A 17,647-nucleotide genomic window follows, 5' to 3' on the forward strand; every position below is an offset into this window, starting at 1 on the left:
TGTCCCCGGGCTCCTCCTGTGCATTAGATAGTTGACAGTCTTCTTATAGCAGAAATGAGTGGAGTGCTCTGTGACTGATGGAGCTCCTTTGTCAATGACAGGGCGGGTGGTGGGGGGGGGGCTGCTGCTGGCAGTTTTGGGCCAAAGAACAGTACAGATTACATTAACATCAGTCAAGCTGTTCTCAGCCTCCTAGGACATAAATAGGACCTTATTGATGCATAATGCAACAACTTTTCATTGTGACGTTTTCTGAGTAATAGGATCAGAAAGTGAGTCCGTGGCTAAAGAGGCAGTGTGCCAAAAAAGATCTGCAGAGGGGTGAAAAATAGAACGTGATGTGGTGAGTTTTTAATTCTTGCTGTACAAGTGTTAGGGTTAAAATTACAAAGAATGAAAGTCAAATTGTAGGAGTCACTGTTCATCAGCTGACCAGGCTTCGTTGAACGTCTGCTAAATTAAATACACTTCCTCTGATGAGTATTTGCGACAAATGCAGGCAATGTGTGGCCCACCTGGCAAAAGCAATCTGTCATTTTTTTTTTATCGCAGAGCAGCTTAAAAACATGGTGACATTATGATGAATACATCACCAGTGGTCAAAATGGGGGGCTGGAATTCATATCACCAATCACATCACCTCCTCCTCTCAGTGTACTTTTCTGAGAAGTCCAGTGACTGCTCTGTAACAAAGAGAAGAAAAAACAAAGCTTTTGACCTGGTTCGTGCAAGAAGTCGGTGCGAGCAAAAAAAAAAAAAATCTCGGGAAAACCTTGACACAAAAATTGCACTGCGCTGTTTGATCACTCTGACACTGCCCCTACTGCGTTTCTCCTCCTACTTCAGCACAGTCAAGTTCACAGAGACTCACAAAATACAGGTGCAGGGAGAAAAGAACCGGTGTGCACCCAAGAAAAATGCCACTTTACAGGCATAAAGGAGCCGGAATGTGCAATGCACTGTCATGAAAATTGAGCCTTATGTGCTCTGTATGCACAATGTGCCCGTCTGAATCCAAATCAAAGGACCTTTAAAGGTTTTCGTAGGGTGTGTAGAGAGTTACTACACAAGATAATCTCTGATTTGAACATTTCTGCAGAAATTTGCAAATGTTCTTTGTGTGAATATAGATAATTATATGAAATGTTAATGTTTGTTTTAAGGAAATGCTGGGAGAGGGGGTGAAACGTTCGACAGTCCTCATCTTCCTTCAGGTCTAATCTCTCCTCCTCTCTGTGTGCACTCCTGGAGAAGGCTGAATTTCTGAGCTGCAGGCTCGAGGAGAGAAAAGCTGAGGACAGTTCCCCGGAGTCCGGACACCAAGGCCCCCGGGCCTCCACAGCTCATAAACAGATGTGTCCTTGTCCCCAGCCAAGCGCAGCCACTCAAGTGGCAAAGCAGGGGCCCAATAATTGTGAAGAATTGAAAGCTAAATATTGGCTTTATCTCCTCAGTAATAAAAGGGCCATGAAATTGATTTAATGCTGCAGCGCTTCTCTTGGGTGGCTTCTTACAGCGTGAGCACAAAACAATGAGCAGCAGCCATCTATTAATTAACCCACCTAATCCTGCAAAGTTAATCTCTCACCACAACTTTGCCCGCAACTAACTTCCAAGCCAGTGGGTCTATTGGGGGTGTCATGACAATGGCAGCGAGGGGAAGATAGATTCAGCACTTAGGAAAGGAGAGAGAGAGAGAGAGAGAGGGAGAGAGGGAGGGGAAAAGAGGTGGAGAGTGCTGTATGAAACACTGTTCCGCGCAGCAGCCGTGGGGACACTCTAAGTGGAAATGCAGGGGTGCATGGCCATCATTAGCATAGTATCAGAGTTGATTTGTGTTTTTGTGAAAAGAGGCGGAGAATATCATTTAAGCTGTTGGAATCAGTTCCTGGTGTGGCGCGGCTGCAGCGGCATAAATGCGGTTGATTTGAGTCGCCTTTTCGTCGTCTTTTCCTTTTTTTTTCTTTCTATTCCTTCTCCCCTGTCACCATGCCGCCTGAGTCCCTTATTCTATCCTGAGCTGTTAGATAGTTTGGGGGGAAAGTGGCATTTTCTTTCTCTTCGTCTTCACCTGCCTGCCTGTCGCAGCATGACGGCACCTGACACCCAACGCGCACATTCGTGGTCGTATTGTGTCGACAGAGTTGTGAATTACTTCCTCTTCAGCCGCCTGATGAAAAGCTATGTGTTTTTCTCTTTGGCTGCGGCTCATCTGACCCTGCCCTCTCACCTCCCTCTCTCCCCTCCTCCCATCTCCTCCTCCCCCCACCTCTCATCAGTCTTTTGTGTGAGGCCCTCTTCGTGGAATAGCAGTACAAGGCTGACTCGGAAAATAGGTCACCCGCCAGTGCTCCTCTCACCTCGGCAAGCATTCAAAAAATAATCCTCTGAGGTGTCCTGTGCCATTTTGTAATGTCTTAACCACAGTCTCCAGGATGTGACCAAAACAGACTACGAGCTAAAAAGAGAAATCAAGAAATTGAGGGGAATTTGGAGATCTTTTTTTCTTTTCGCTAGTGAGGAAAGCATTTCCTGTGGAGATAATTTTAGGAGGCTGATTAGGCATAGACGGTGTTGAGCCCAGAGTGAGGAATCTCATCACCGCTAATGACATGCCATTCCTGTGCTGAGAGAGGAGCCCAGGCCCTGGGCATGGACTAGCCTCTGTCAGCCACCTCTAGCTACTGTGTTCATTAAGGCCAACAATGTAATTACAATTCACAGATACTGCGTTTGGCTTAATTACAGACTGATTATTAGGCCGATATTTGCTGGAATAATCAGAGCCTAAAGACGTGGATTTATATTTGCATGGTATTAGGGTTCTTATTAGTGTATCATAAACTGACAGTTTGCTTGGTTTTTCATGAATGCTTACATAGACATATTTTCAAAGCTTCAGAAAACCTCTGCGTTGGAGTACTTTTAAATGTTTACATAAGAAGAAACAAGCACGAGAGACTTTGTTCAGTCATCACATAAGCTAACAGATTAAAGTCTCTTCTGAATGACAAATCATCCCAACAGATGTCTCCATCTGATTGTGGGAAATGTTTTTCTCCTCTATAACTTGTAGCCTCCCCCTCTAAAAATACAGAAACCTGCGTTAATGCTTTGCCTCCTGCGTTACAGTGGATGATTCTGATTCCATAGAAAGTCGCAGTAATTGGGAGCACTCCTGAACAAAATGCCGGGGTAGTCCCCAGAGGTACGGGGCTATTATGCCCCATGTCTATGCAGCTCAGAAGTGGCTGTAATCTTTCATCCAAAGCATGTGACATAAACACCCCCCAGAGCCAAATGCTTTCACTAATATAATCAGGGACTTGGTGAATTGCGAAAGTCAGTTTATTCACAGTTTTATGATGAATAAGAATTTGCACCTTTGCGGTCAGACAGACACAGTGAATTTAAAGTTCAGATCATAGCGATAACTCAGTTGTACGTTAACTGTTTATGAAGCCTGAAATCGTACAATAATTAAAATGCACCTAGACAATATATTGAATGATTTATTGTCCAGTTCATTGATTTTTGTGTTTATTCTGAATTTGGTGCCAGCAACATGCTTTAGACAAGTGGAGGCCAGAGCAACAAAAGACTGGGAAAGTTGTGAAATGCTCCAAAAAACACCTGTTTGAATCAATCCACAGGTGAACAGGTTCGTCGGTAGCAGCTGATGGTATCGTGATTGTGTAAAGGATATTTCTGAATGAACTCGGGGGAACACGTTGGTAAAAACAGTTAATTTGCAAATGTTTGCATTCTGTTTTCATTGGGATTGTATAATCAAACCGTTTTTATTCAGTGGTTTTGATATAATCTGATATTCGCCTCATACCTGTAAGGTCAAGTGTGTCATTTTTATTTAAATCTGATGTTTCAGCGAGTCACTCATGGCTATCTCTCTGTTTCTGCTCCTGGATCAGTGGATCTGCAGGGGGTTTTTTTTTTTTTATATCACAGTGGGTTCAGTTATAGTCCTCTGATAGATGTCGCCCTGACACGAGCCCCCGACTCTGACAGCCATTTTTATCCCGTAGCTCAGCGCTCGTATCAACATTCCTCCTGTAGCTCTGCGCTGTACTCATCCATGTGCAGGAAGTGATGTATGTACGTGTGTGTGTGTGCCTGCAGGCTTCCCAGCGACAGCATACGGACCGGTGGCGGCAGCGGCGGTAGCAGCAGCGCGTGGCTCAGGTAGGGGGGCCCGTGGAAGAGGCGGCTACTTGGCGTACCCACAGAGCACAGGGCCAGGTAAACGCTCTGTCCATGTTCTGTGTGGCTGCTGCTCTCTCCAACTTCTCCTGCTCTGCTTCTCCCCATAGACGTAGTCCCCCGAGCCCACATGCACACAGTTTAGACTGACTGCATTATACACACATACAGTAGAGCTTGTATCCAAGATCTCTTACTCTATATTTATATATATATATGGTGCTTATACACTGTAAAAAATGTGACTTTGATCTGACTCTAAAAAAAACTTTTGTGAAATTTTGAGTTGGGTGAATAACTTATACAGTAACAGTAAGATTAAAAGTTAGTTAGCCTACATAAGTAAAAAGGCATCCAACTTAGTCAGCATATAAATCATCAAGTACATCAACTTTATTAAACTGAGTATAATTTTATTTTATAGTCTATTTTTATGAACTCTTCTTTTTGTGTGTATTGCATCAAATCTACAGGACTTAATATAGTAATAACTTAAGTCAGCATTAACACACTGCACATTTTAACACATAAAATTACATGGTAACACTTTATAACAACCATCATTGATAAATGGTACAACATGAAATTATTTTTAAACCATTTGTTCTATAGTTGTAAAGGTTTTTAAACAACAGTTGCAACTTACCATCCAAATAGTGTTTATAGATGAACAGAGTACGTATTAAACATTTACAAAGTATTATAAACATCAGTTGCAACAATTGTTTAATTAATAGTTAATAAAGCATTTAATTTTTTTGTTGACAATGAAATAACTATCAAAGTTGTATTAACTTTTACCATTTATTTAAAATGTTATTATGAAGTGTTACCAATTACTATAAAAAAATCATAATGTTAACGTTCAATCATGTATGTTGATTAACCTAATGTTAACTCATTTTTGTTATTATCACTAACCTCCCGTAACACAGCAGAGAAAATAATCTTCACCTAACATGTAAACAAAACAACTCCTGAGACAGTAGATGGAATATACTCGTCGCTCCCTTCACAAAATCTACAATTCAACTATGCCATGGTCAAATATGAGTTTTACAAAATACCCCACATCTGTAAAAACCTTCACAGGCCCATACACAACAGTTAACTAAGCTTTACAGACATGATGCTGCGCTGACACATGTGGGGGTTCAAATATTCACTGTTTCAAAATGACAAACTAGTTCTGAATTGCAGCTCAATGTCTCATTTACAAACAAACGCCCTCAAACCACGAGCTTCAAAAAGAAGCCTTGACACCCACTATACCACTTACACTGGACCACATTTTTTAAAACACATACAGGAGCCCCGTCAAGCCCAGCAGGCTGTTTTTTTTTCACTCTCTGTGTTTTAAGTCTCACAAAGAGTTTTTTAAGTTAGAAAAGTTTGGAAGGATACTTCAGACTGAGGCTGAATGTCAGGCTGTGAATGATGCAGCACACACTAAGCCACAGCATCACAACTAGTCAGCTCCAAGATCCCCTTTTTAAGGTTCTCAATGCAAAACACCCTCCAATGTTCCCTATAAGATACACAAATAGACCACTAGTATTAACACTCTGCAGTCAAATAAGATAAAAAGAGGCAATTTCACGTAGGAGTACCCTCACTTTGTGTTCAGATTTGGTTGCGATCATGTTCAGGGAAGACTGACTCAACTCAGCTGTCATCTAAAGCCATGACTCTATGTTAAACAACGATATTTTTCTAAGATCAATTTACAAGTTAATATAAATATTTTAGGCACTTGTGCAAAAATGTTAAAAGATATCAAAATTAAATAAGAAAGCATATATATGTGCCTGTGCTCCTTTTGGAAACACTTTAATTTCCACGTACACACACATATGCTCACTCAAACTAATTTTGTTTTAAATATAATGCACTTTATCCCCCAAAAATAAAACAATGCAGGCCTGAGTAGCTGCTTGGGAGTTAAAGACCTAAAACAAATCTCTGCTTCACCTGCTAGTGGAGGCTACAAAAAAACAACAAAAAAAACGCACACATAGGCAATGGTAGTTTGCACTCACATGTCCATGGGAGGTAACATGAAGCATGAGCAAGTGAAAGATGGAGAACAGACGAGGAATGGTGGAGAAAAGGCTGTGGGTGGATGTCAGGCTGGACGCTACAACAGTCCAACACAGTCCTCCGGCTGGCAGCAGCATTAGAGTTTACCTGTGCTCTTTACAAGTACATGTCACCTTTAAGCTCATTTACTACATCATATATATATATTATAAGTTGTAGTTCGAACAGTACACAGTAACATGGGCAGCTAGCACAGTGAGCCTTTTAATAATCTCACTATTATTGCTAATACGCTAATCCCAATTGGCCCCCTGACATATGCTACAGCACCACAGTTTGTGCATTGAATTGAGACATTTTTAAAAATGCACACATATATTTAACCTTTGTAGATTGCAGTTAGTTTATCAACCAGGTGGAATAACTCTGCGAACATATTTAGTGAAACCGACATCAGCTGTGTTCACATAGCTGTGTCTGATTGTGTCTGTAGCCTGCAGCTCATCCTGTTGTGTCACCTCTACTACTTTTTTTGCTCAAACTTGGATTTAAAAAACACTGCAAAAACAGTAGTTTATGTGTTTTAAGTATTGAGTATAACTCCTTGGAGACTCAATGCATAACTGACCCCAAGAATCTGCACCGCCAGCAAAAGCAAATTCAAACTGGCAAAGTGATCAGCATAGAAAACTCTATGCGAGCGCTATCAAGGAGTCCTGTTTCAAGTTTTTAACTCATTATAGCATTATGTAAAACACAACTCTGACACCTTTTAATTAGGTATAACTTATATGAAAGGATAATTAATTTCTTTGATAATATCTTCTTTTAAAATGTAGGTAATATAAACCGTAGCAGTGAAGGAGCTTTTACTTTGTAATTTGTAAGTTTCCTAAAGGCATAATCTGCCTTAATTTTTGGGTCCAACCATGAGACCCATTAAAGAACATCGATCAACATCCCTTTTGGAGTCCTAAAACAACACAAAAGATACTCCTGAGCCACAACAATTACCAACTGTTCCCAAACAAGAGTCCCTGGTCTTTTAAGGGGCTTCTTAAGACGGGTTCTTTGGATCCAAGCACGATCCAAGATACATTATAATTTATTCATCAATCATTATAATGTAGCCCACTGTACTCTGCGGATGGGAAAAATCCTACATGGAAGTTTATTGAACAAAAACCTAAATCAACATCTGTACTTGAAGCTTTTGAGGGTTCTTGACATTGGGAGGATAATGTATGCAATAATCTAAAAGTAGGTCACAGCGATTCAACGAGTTCTTCCTTGAAATCCCCCTTGCAACAAACATTTTGGTATTAGTATTAGATGAAGAAAAAAAAAGTGAAAAAAAAATCCCTGGAAACTAGGCAGTACATTTGCACTTCTGTCTTCTTTACCAGATAATTAAATTTGTTCTCCATGTTGTTTGATCTGAAATAACATGATAACCATCAGCGGTGAACTAACCTCGTTATGGTGAAAATGTCAAGTTGCTCGGTGGTGGATTTGGTTTTGGACCCAAGTAGTGGTAGCAGTCAGCCAATTTATACTAAAGCCAGTCACGTTTTCTTCTTTTCTACCTCTCGTTTGCACTATATCATGTACTTTTCTATCCATAACGTATGACCTTGAACCTTGGACACCTCTACTAATTATCGTTTGCCATGTTTGTCATTGCGCCCACTCAAAAGATTATTCTGCCGCTGCACCTGTATGTTCCAAACACTTGATTAATACAAATGTTAAAATATTCAAATAGAAAGATTAGTCAGTGCCTCTGCGTTAGCGCGTAAGACACCTGAGGATGTCAACTTACATTACACACACTCCACAAAAGCATAATTACAGCACACGCCTCGTTCACACACACACAGGCAAATATCTGCCGAGAGATTTGTTCCAAAAACAGGATGCAAGTCTTACACACGGCATTGATTAACTTGTTGGCTTCATTTAGACATCCTGCTTTTTCCACCCTTACAACTGTAGATCATTCAGTAGCTGTCAATAATAGCTCCCCTGACTGAACACACAGCCTGCAGGCTTTAGGGGAAATGTGTCTCTCCTAATCAGACTTACCATTCGGAGCTTGTTGGTGGAAAATCTGCTTTAATTGTAACTCAGATGTTGTCTGGTTTGTGCAGTCACTCGCTGATATAAAGTCGGTAGACAATGGCTGTTTAATGTCATGTGCGGTGATGCCTGAAGATGCACACGCCCGCACACGAACACATACGGCTACCTACATCTGCAAACACGTACAGACAAACAAATTCCCCCCACCTGTCCTCATTTGCACGTAATTCAAATCAACAGAGGGAACACTGGAAGCCAATCAGATGCTCTTTCTTTCACATCGGGCTATTTGATTTTGCATGTTCAAAACAAACAATTTGCCCAACAATTGCAATGAACATCACTAAGAAGCAAGAATGTTGATTTGGGGTTAGCAGCAGCCAGGAAGCAAGAGACGTGATGGCAACCATTATGTACAGTTTAATTCTGACAGCTGCAAATGGAAGGGAGACAAGCAAATGACTATGAACAGGGGGGTGAGGGGAAGGGAGGAAGGGGGAGGGTGAGAGTGGTAAACAGTGACATCATGGGCCTGTTTTAGAGTACTTAAACAGCCATGAGGCAGTTTTAAGGACATATCACTCAGTGAAATCTCCATGCGTCCTCGCTAAATGGCAGAATCTGTCTGCAAATCAAGAAAATTACCTCAATAACAGCAAATCTGGGGGAAAAAAAAAAAACTGTGGGTTGTTGCCTCAAACAGCTGGTTCCTTTTTTGTCCACAAGAGAAAAGCGTCACCAGTGCATCTCGATGATATAACAAGTGCGGTCCTTTGTTCTGTGGTTTGTGGCTTTGTGACAAGGATGATTTATTGATGATTTATTTTTTAAATGAAGCAAAGCTTTCTACACGGAATAAGACATTGAGTGGTCTCTTCTGTCTATACAGACACAGACACGAACACAGGTTGGACACAGATTGTTTAGGCCTGACCTTCCTCTCCGTGAATCGTCTGGGGACGTCGCTGCATCTCCATCCTATCTTACGACTTAATTTGCAGCAAGCTCGGCCCGAAATCAACTCAGAAATAGCCATTCCAATGGTTAAATTCTCTATTTTTAGCACGGATGAGGGTCTTTGTTGTAAAAAAAAGAAAAAAGAAAAAACCTTATGGATGATGTAAGGCTGGATTCTTTGTGCTTTGACTCCACCTACAGTTTCCATAGAGCACCACATATTATATACTTGGACTAGTTTGACCCAGCAGGAGGGATGCAGGGAAGCTGGGCTGTCACCTGAATTCGCACTTAAAATCACAGAAGTTAAATGTAAAAAAAAACAACTTCTTAAACAACCCTAGATACATCCGTAGTAAAATTATGTATTATTTAGATTCATGTTTTCAGTTTTTCTGTGCATAGATGCTCATAGATGTTGTCTTTGTGCGGGGCTGCGAGGCTTGTTTGTCAGCAACACGCACAGTGTGAGTGTTGTGTGATCGAGGAAGACATTTCCCGTCCCTGACAGAGGGCACTTTCACCCTACTCCCAACGCTCGACAGACAAAATGACAGCATGCTGACTTCCTCCTCTATGACAGACCGCCGCTGATGACAAGGTGTATTTTGGACTTCTCACTGTGGCCTGCCACTTGCAGGAAACTACACCCTCGATGCAGCCTGAATTGTGTACCATTACAGGAAAAGTTACTGAATATGTGGACTCGGAGCCATCTTTTCCAACTTTGCTAAGATACTATATATCCTACATATGTTGTCATTGAGCTACCAGAGAAAATCTTACAGCTTATTTTTACATTTGCAAAATTGGCAACTGCTTCTCATGCAGACTTGGTAGATTTACATTTAGATAAAATTGAGGAACTCAATATACATTTCTTACTAGTTTGCCTGCTGCAAAATTATGCAAGGTTAAAGGATAATTCCACCAAATCTACACGTTAAAGTGTGTTTTGAGGTGTGTTTAAAAGTAGTATTAATCCTTTTGTGGCTCTAGAACCAGAAAGATTGCCTTTTTAAATTCTGTGTAATTTTTTCCAGGTGCCTACATTACTCACAATGCACTTAAGCAAATGAGTGACATCACTGGAGGCAAATAATCAGATTAGATGCAAACATCTTCTGGGGAAGAAAACAAATGTACTAACATAAACAGAATGCCAGGAAACAGTAGTGTTGACATCATGTCAAATACATTCATGTATTGTGTTGCAGAGATGTTGGCACGCTAACCAGTTAACCCAGGCCTGCTCGTCTTCTAGTACCACTTTGTACCACTAGAGGTGTTCTGATAGCCTGCTGTAGTTTCAGCGGGCAGATATATGCCAACTGTTGGCATCGTAAGTGAAATAAACAAACTCACAAAATGTCATAAAGGAGATATTATTACACATATTTTTCCCTACTAATGTAAAAAATACAATCATTACCCATCCAAATTTGAGTTTCTTTCTGTTACCAAACTAAGTAGATCAGACTCGACATTAACTAATTCAACTCACCGACACAGTCTTGGTTTGGTTCTCACATCACCTCTGGTTTGGTCAGTAGGAATATGTGGAAATATTCTAGTTCTATCCCCAGCAGGATTCACTATCATGTCATGTGGCCAAGTCAAAACGAGCTGTGCCCGTCAACCGTCGTGACCTGAGTTCCCAGTCCAGACAAACTCTAGGGCCACTGGCTCCCTGGCTAACTGAGCCATGCGATAAATTAGCTAAGGTAGGGTAGGTGCATACAACCAAGGATAGCTAGCAAAGCGCTGCAGTCGTCATTCAGTCACCTGGGAATTGTGGCCAGATTCTACAAATGAAACCTTTTAATGTGTTAAATTGGAGTCACTCTTAAAACAGGTTGAATGCTTGTGACTATGGACAAGTTTCCTGTTTTAGTGCAGGAGAAAGTGCCAGTTATCACTGCCAGAAAACAGAACACTGAGTTTCGGTTACTTCTAGGAAAGGCAAGGCAGCATGTTTTATTTAGTAAAGGCCGTGTCAGTCCACGTACCTTTTTGAAGAGGTGGGTCTTCAGTGGGTTTTTGAAGATGGTGAGGTATTTTGCTGCCGTGATCCTCTACCAGGAGCAAGTTGCCCCACTAAAGAGCAAGAACAAAGACCAGTCTTTGTTGACGGGTGTCGGTGAGGACACGTCTGTGGCTTCAGGCTAGAAGTAGATCAGAGAGATGTGGCTCCTGCACAGTTTACCATCGCCTGCAGGTAGAGAGGTCCAGGCCCATACTGGGCTTTATAAGTTGGTACCAGGGGTTTGAACATGATTTTTAAATACTGCTGGGTGCTGCTGAAGGATACAAAGGGCAGCCGCATTATATCAGTTGGAGGGGATGAACATCTGCATAGTAAAGCAGGAAGGAGGAAATTGCTAATTTGGAGATGACTAATGCATACAGCAGCACCTGGGCTGCAGTTTGGTCAAGAATAATCTACCTCTGCTGTTGATATGAAGAATGGACCTGCAGAAGTGAGCCACAGTCGGCACTTTACCTGATATTGACATGTAGTTGATACATGAACGGAATGCAAACGTTAGACATTTATGTCAAAAACACCTTGTTTATTGATGCGAATGCTGGAAAAATCATTCTGAAGACCATCAAACGTAACAGATTGAAGCATTCTTCAAAAGAAGGCCAGTTATCTTTCTGTTTCCCCACAGCCCGCAGTAGACTTATCTGAAATCTCCTGTGCTATAGCATTGTCAGGTACAAACAGAGAAAAATGCAAGTGATGCAGATGGTTCTGACAGTCCGGGGAACTTCACAGGTCCCAGTCTACTCTGGTTGAGTGTTTTCCTGAGTCCCTCTGAGCTTTCTGGGAAGCTCAAATGTCAGTCTTAGATCTCGGCTCTACCTGCAGCGTTCACAAAGCCCCCATTCAGCTGCTTTTAGAGGGCTGGCTACTTGCTATGTACAGTATGTCTGACTTGACTCAGGTGTTCAAAAACTAAAATCGAGTTGGCTGTGGGCAGTGTTGTGGAGAGATTGGACTGCAGTATAAATTGCCAGTTTTGTTGTGACTCAAGATGGTTCTTCACATTTTTTAAAACCCCATTCCTTCCCCCAGTTAGTTGTCCCTGCTTTTTTGGTCTTTTCTCTCTTTTACTCATCCCACTTCTTCTCCCACCTCTTTTTTTCTTCACCAATGAAAGGAAGGAAACTCATGTGACAGACGTTTCCAAATTAAGATCATTATCAATTTCCTCCCAACGAGCTGTGTGATCTTCAGCAGTGCCCGAGAGGAGAGCGGGATTGGCTGTGTGTGCGCTGGTCTTAATCAATCTGGCTCTTGGTGAGCTTAGGTCCATTTGTCCCAGATGCTAATCTGCAGAGCTCAGCTCTGAGGCCAGAGGCGCTTTACATGCATTTGGTGCAAAATAACATGAGCAGGCATGCCAAGCCCATCCTGCATGGGTTTTTTGTTCAAGGCCCAGGGAAAGATGTGACACATCGGGGAGGGCAAAATGTCCCTTTGCGCCTCCACCATGAAGCGTTGGCTCTCACAGCTGTGGGTAGCAGATGCTCTGAGGTTACAGGCACAGGCCTTCAGGGACATCAGCACTCTGCCCTCCAGGGGCTGCATACGTAACACGTTCTCCGAAGAAAACTTACTGACGGCTTAATGGGAGGAAGGTTTTGTTTTCAGTCCTGTGTGTTTTATGAAATACAGTATGTGTTGTATCCTTCCTCATCAACACAGGATTGTTTTGTTTCATTTGCATTATTTTGATACAACATTATGTTATATTATCATTATATTATTTTGAAATGACATTGTTACAAACACTACATTTTTTAAATTAGTTTTTTTCCACTTATTTGTAATTGCCTACAGATTGCAAGCTAATCTGCATAGTTTCCTGCATTCAGTTTTTATGAGATAAATGCCTCCAAATTCAATTTTGTAAGATGTAAGAAGATCTATTTAACGTACAATATCTTACTGAGCTTTGCTGGTAAACATAATTCCTCATTCACTTAATTCGTATTTTCCTTCCCTCTGTGTCTAAAGAAACAGTAGATGAAGCCAGTGTCACTCTCAGATTTTAGCCGCACTGAGTCTCGGATTTCTTCAAGACCACATAAGCCTGACCAGACATGTTTGGAAAAAATGTGTTCCGCCAAAAGGCCAGGCCTGTCAGCTCTGAGCCTGCTCACGATGGGATAATCTGTGCCGACTGTAGATAACTGCGTGCCCTTTCTCAGTCCTAACCAGGCCAGATACCACAAAGGTAAAAAATCTGCATTAAAATCACATGAGTGTGCTCTGATTTAGTACACTGTTGCGCCTTGTTTTTTACCCATGATTCAGCGATCGCCTGTCCTCTTCCTCTGTAACTATCCACAGTCGTTCCCCAGCCACATCGAAGGTAAATGCAAATCAGTAGCTCTGTTGAGTTTGTCCATTACTGGAAAGAACAGCAAGAAAGGGGAAAAGCAGGCATAAAATGAAAAGTAGAAGAAAAAAAAAATAACAGAGGCCTGAGTATGGGTGAGTAAATGCAAGAAGAAATCATCTGTTAAAATTAATTAGCCAAGCTTCTCTGAACACAAAATGACAAGACATTAAATATGTATTATTTATGAAATGTCTGTGCTCTCTGAAAAGGGTGTCTAGTGCTGTTAATTACTCAGCCATTCATTCAGAAAAGATTATTTCAAATGGAAAGTGAAAGCAAGGCTAGACAGCAAAAGAGCTGTTAGTTTCTTTCACGCTATTTTTAAATGACATTGGTGAAAATGGAAAAGCTAATTATGGTAGCTCTAAAATTCAAAGCTAATTTGAGAAGCAGCATGTCAGGTTTATTGACGTCTTCTGTAGAGTGATGTGGTTTGATGGCCACCGAGGAATCTCTGCGGCGCCGCGAGGGAAAAGGGAGGAGTGACTGCATGAAAAATTATTCCTCGCAGAAAATGAAAATAACTTTTGGTAATAGATATTTATATTCCCCAATTCCCAGTATTCTCTATTGACTGCAGACATAACAGTAAATTCAACGAGGTGGCTTATAAATAAGAAGTCAACATTTTAAAGGGACAGTTCACATTTCTCCTTACACATGGTGCTTTTCTGGAGACATTCGCCAGCTCGGCCTGACTCAGTCTGGCTCCAGTGCTACCTCCCTGAAGGTGTGTCTGATGACCTGCTTGTCCTTGAATATTATGGAAGGGCTGCTGCTAATGCTGCTACGCTAATTTTGTGATAAACATGGTTAGTTTCCTATAAGTTCTTCACAACAACAGCCCGTTGTTATAAACTATTTAAAAGCTTTTATTACGTTGCAGCAACAACAGGAAATGTTGTGTTTTCACCTGCAGTACCTAAATGCGACTCCCAAAGGTGAACACAATGAAACAGTTAAAGCTGCTGTGAACATTGTCTGTTTTGCAGTTAGCAATCCCCCTCCCTACTCTCTATTTTACCACACTTGCACGACTCCTTTTCCTCTTTCGGAGGCTGCTCTCTTTGCCTTTCTTTTTTTCGAGCGATTTTCTCAACTCAAACTCATCCTGTTTGGTAGTACAAGCCGTCACCATGAGCACTGGAATTGATAGCTTACCCTCCTCTGCAATAACCGGTGTAGATACCAGAACAGGAGGATCCCGCCCTCTTCACGAGCAGACAGGGCCGCCTCTTTATGGAGCTCTCTGTTCTGACTGGATTCATTTGGCAGAGATACCAGAAAATGTCTAAAAGCAGAGGGAGGAGAGACACGAGTTACTGACCAAAGACTCCCTAACTGTGAATACCGTTGGAATTAAGAGTTACTTAACACTTAATAAGAAAGCAGCGCTTACAGCAGCTTAAAATAAGCCAGATGTGAAAGTACAAAAAGGGGACACAGGTGACAAACTGAACTTCAAAGCGAAGAGTTTCAGTTCAGAGCTAGAAAAGGGTTAAGAGCTGAGCACACAGAGACTTTTAAGAACGTCTTCTCTGGTCTCCTGCACAGACGTGAGTCTACCATCACACACTGCCGCGCTGCCGTGCTTTGGCCGCACTCGTGCTACTGTAGTGCCATTTATCCATGTAGATAGTCGCCTAGTTTTGGAGATTGTCAGCCACAGAGATGTCAGCCCTCCCTTAAATGTAATGGAACTAGATGGCACTCGCTTGTGGTGCTCAAAGTGGCCTAAACAGCCATGTCTCTTTCCAGAAAATCACGAGCCTGTAACTTAAAAATAATCCACACACCTTGTTGTGAGCCGTTTCACGTGGGAACTATTTTCTTACACCTACCAAAAAAGTATCCCTCTGCAGAGGAAATCCTGCAATACAGTTTCTCTTGTTGTTTGTCCCGAGATAGAGAGACCAGTTAATCAATCTGACGGTAATAGCAGGTTCCAGCAAAGTTTTTATTCTTGCCGGTGAGACTGCGGTTTGTTAACGTTGCGATCGCGGATTGTGCCTTCAAACATGTGTATCTGTTAGTTATTATGTCGGAGTTGCTGTGGGATTTAGAAACGAGGATGGTCGCAAACTTGGAGCAGAGCGCTGGCAAACTTATGAAAATATTTGTCACATCCTGAAGTCCCAGAAGGCCAGAGAGCGTGACGCTATATTTTATCATCAGCGTGATTAGTTTTATTTTCCAACTAGTGAGAAAAAAAGAGCAGCAGTACTTTCAAGGTTTGTGATTCCTCCTTAAAGGCAGTCACCTGGCAAAGTGGGAACGAGAGCAGGGCATTTATCCACTTAAAGAGAGCCACCCCGATGATGTCAGTAACAGATGACTGCAAGACACTCCCCTCGCCATCGCCTCGCAGCCAGTTTTGGTCACTGAGGGCAGAAGGGAAAGGGGGTGTGGGGTGGGGGAGATAATTACCAGTATAAATGAAGCCCTGCGAACGATGCGCACTGCTGGGTCCCCTGATCTAGTCTCCAAGGCAACCTCAGCACGCTCATTTGTTTTGTAGATGAGTAATTACATCCAATTAGTGGCCAGTGGAAAAAAAGGGAGTCCAAGAAAGGCCCATTGTTCTGGATAGATTGTGTGAATATTAATAGTGGTAAGGTCTGAGGCACAGTGATATGATCGGTGATACTAATGCAGCTGTGGGCACACTCTGCCCAGTCTCATCCTGCATAACTGATCAGATAGCCACTGATGAAAATATATGGCTATGGGAGCGTGCGCCTGTATGTTGTTTGCATGAGTGTCATACTCGTGTCCAGCTGCCTCCATCCGGCAAACAAAGCGAGTTTCTCACCTGAGCTTGCTACGATGCAGCTGCGCGCTTTGTCTGCAAACGTATCAAATGTTATTACCTGGCTAAGTCTTAGTGTCACCACTCACCTACACCTAACATTGCCCAATAGGTGGTAGTTTTAATGGTTTGAATGACACTTAATGCCAATTGAGCTTCTTTTCATAAAGCTGGGCAGACACTGCATAGAGTCCTGCAAGATTGTACGTTTGAATTTTGTGTCAGCTTTTTTTCCCCGAGTTCCACGGTCCGATTCCCCATACTGCTGGTTGTCAAAAGAAAACTTATCTTCTTTTAATATTAATGGAGTAATATTTTAAGTGCGGTGGCCAAAAACCATCTAATAGAAAAGTGAACTCTGCTGCAGAACTGACAGACCATTTTGTCTGCATCTTCCAGCCATCTGCAGCTCTGTTTATTGCATTTTCTCTCTTTTCTTCTGGACCCTAATAAAATCGACCACTTTTATTAGTTTTTGTAAATATTTTTGGATGATGCGATGTATAATTTGAAGAAACTTAATTGGAATTGTCAATGGAAACAATTGGAGCTCCATAATTAAAGGAGACCTATAATGCATATGCACTTGTTTCCTTTTAAATGTTCCTGTACATGTAAAAGGTCTTGAAAGTTTCAAAGGTCAAAGTCCGTACCAACAGATGCTCCTCTCTCCCACAGAAAACTCTGCTCCTGAAAAGCCTCGTCAGTAGTCCCTCCTTAAATTTTGTGACTTTGTGACATCACACTAGTCCACATCACATTGTCACACATTTGCACAACTAATGTGTATCGTCTAGTTTGAATTGATTTAGCACAGTTTTTCAGTTGTTGTTGTTGTTGTTAACATAGCTGGCTCAGGCATGTGCAAGCTGACCAATCAGAGCGAACTGTGTATGGGAGGGGGGACCTTAAAGAGACAGGAGCTAAAAAGGAGTGTTTCAGACAGGAGGGGGAATACGGAGCTGCAGCACTGGACAGTGTGAGAGAACTGACATGTTTGTGGAGCACTAAAGCCTGTAAACCTCTTCTAGTAGTAACCCAAAATAGAAAAATAAAGTACAATATCTAAAATATAAGGAGCTGCTGTAAGAATACATCTTTGTTTGGTACAGACCCCATGAAATGT

At 41.8% G+C, this 17,647-nt stretch overlaps 1 protein-coding gene across 5 annotated transcripts in view; it reads left to right on the top strand.

The window, feature by feature from the left end:
- Nucleotides 1-17,647, top strand: part of LOC115593785 (RNA-binding protein Musashi homolog 2) — a 263,938-nt gene that overhangs the window by 226,923 nt on the left and 19,368 nt on the right. For 3 of the 5 annotated variants that reach the window (XM_030437449.1, XM_030437448.1, XM_030437451.1), the window contains exon 11: nucleotides 4,138-4,257. In XM_030437449.1, coding sequence (XP_030293309.1) covers nucleotides 4,138-4,257 — 120 coding nt within the window. The remainder of the gene's footprint in view (nucleotides 1-4,137; nucleotides 4,258-17,647) is intronic. The other 2 variants (XM_030437450.1, XM_030437452.1) reach the window with 1 other exon arrangement.

This window comes from Sparus aurata, chromosome 13, assembly GCF_900880675.1.
Source record: "Sparus aurata chromosome 13, fSpaAur1.1, whole genome shotgun sequence".
Taxonomy (NCBI): domain Eukaryota; kingdom Metazoa; phylum Chordata; class Actinopteri; order Spariformes; family Sparidae; genus Sparus; species Sparus aurata.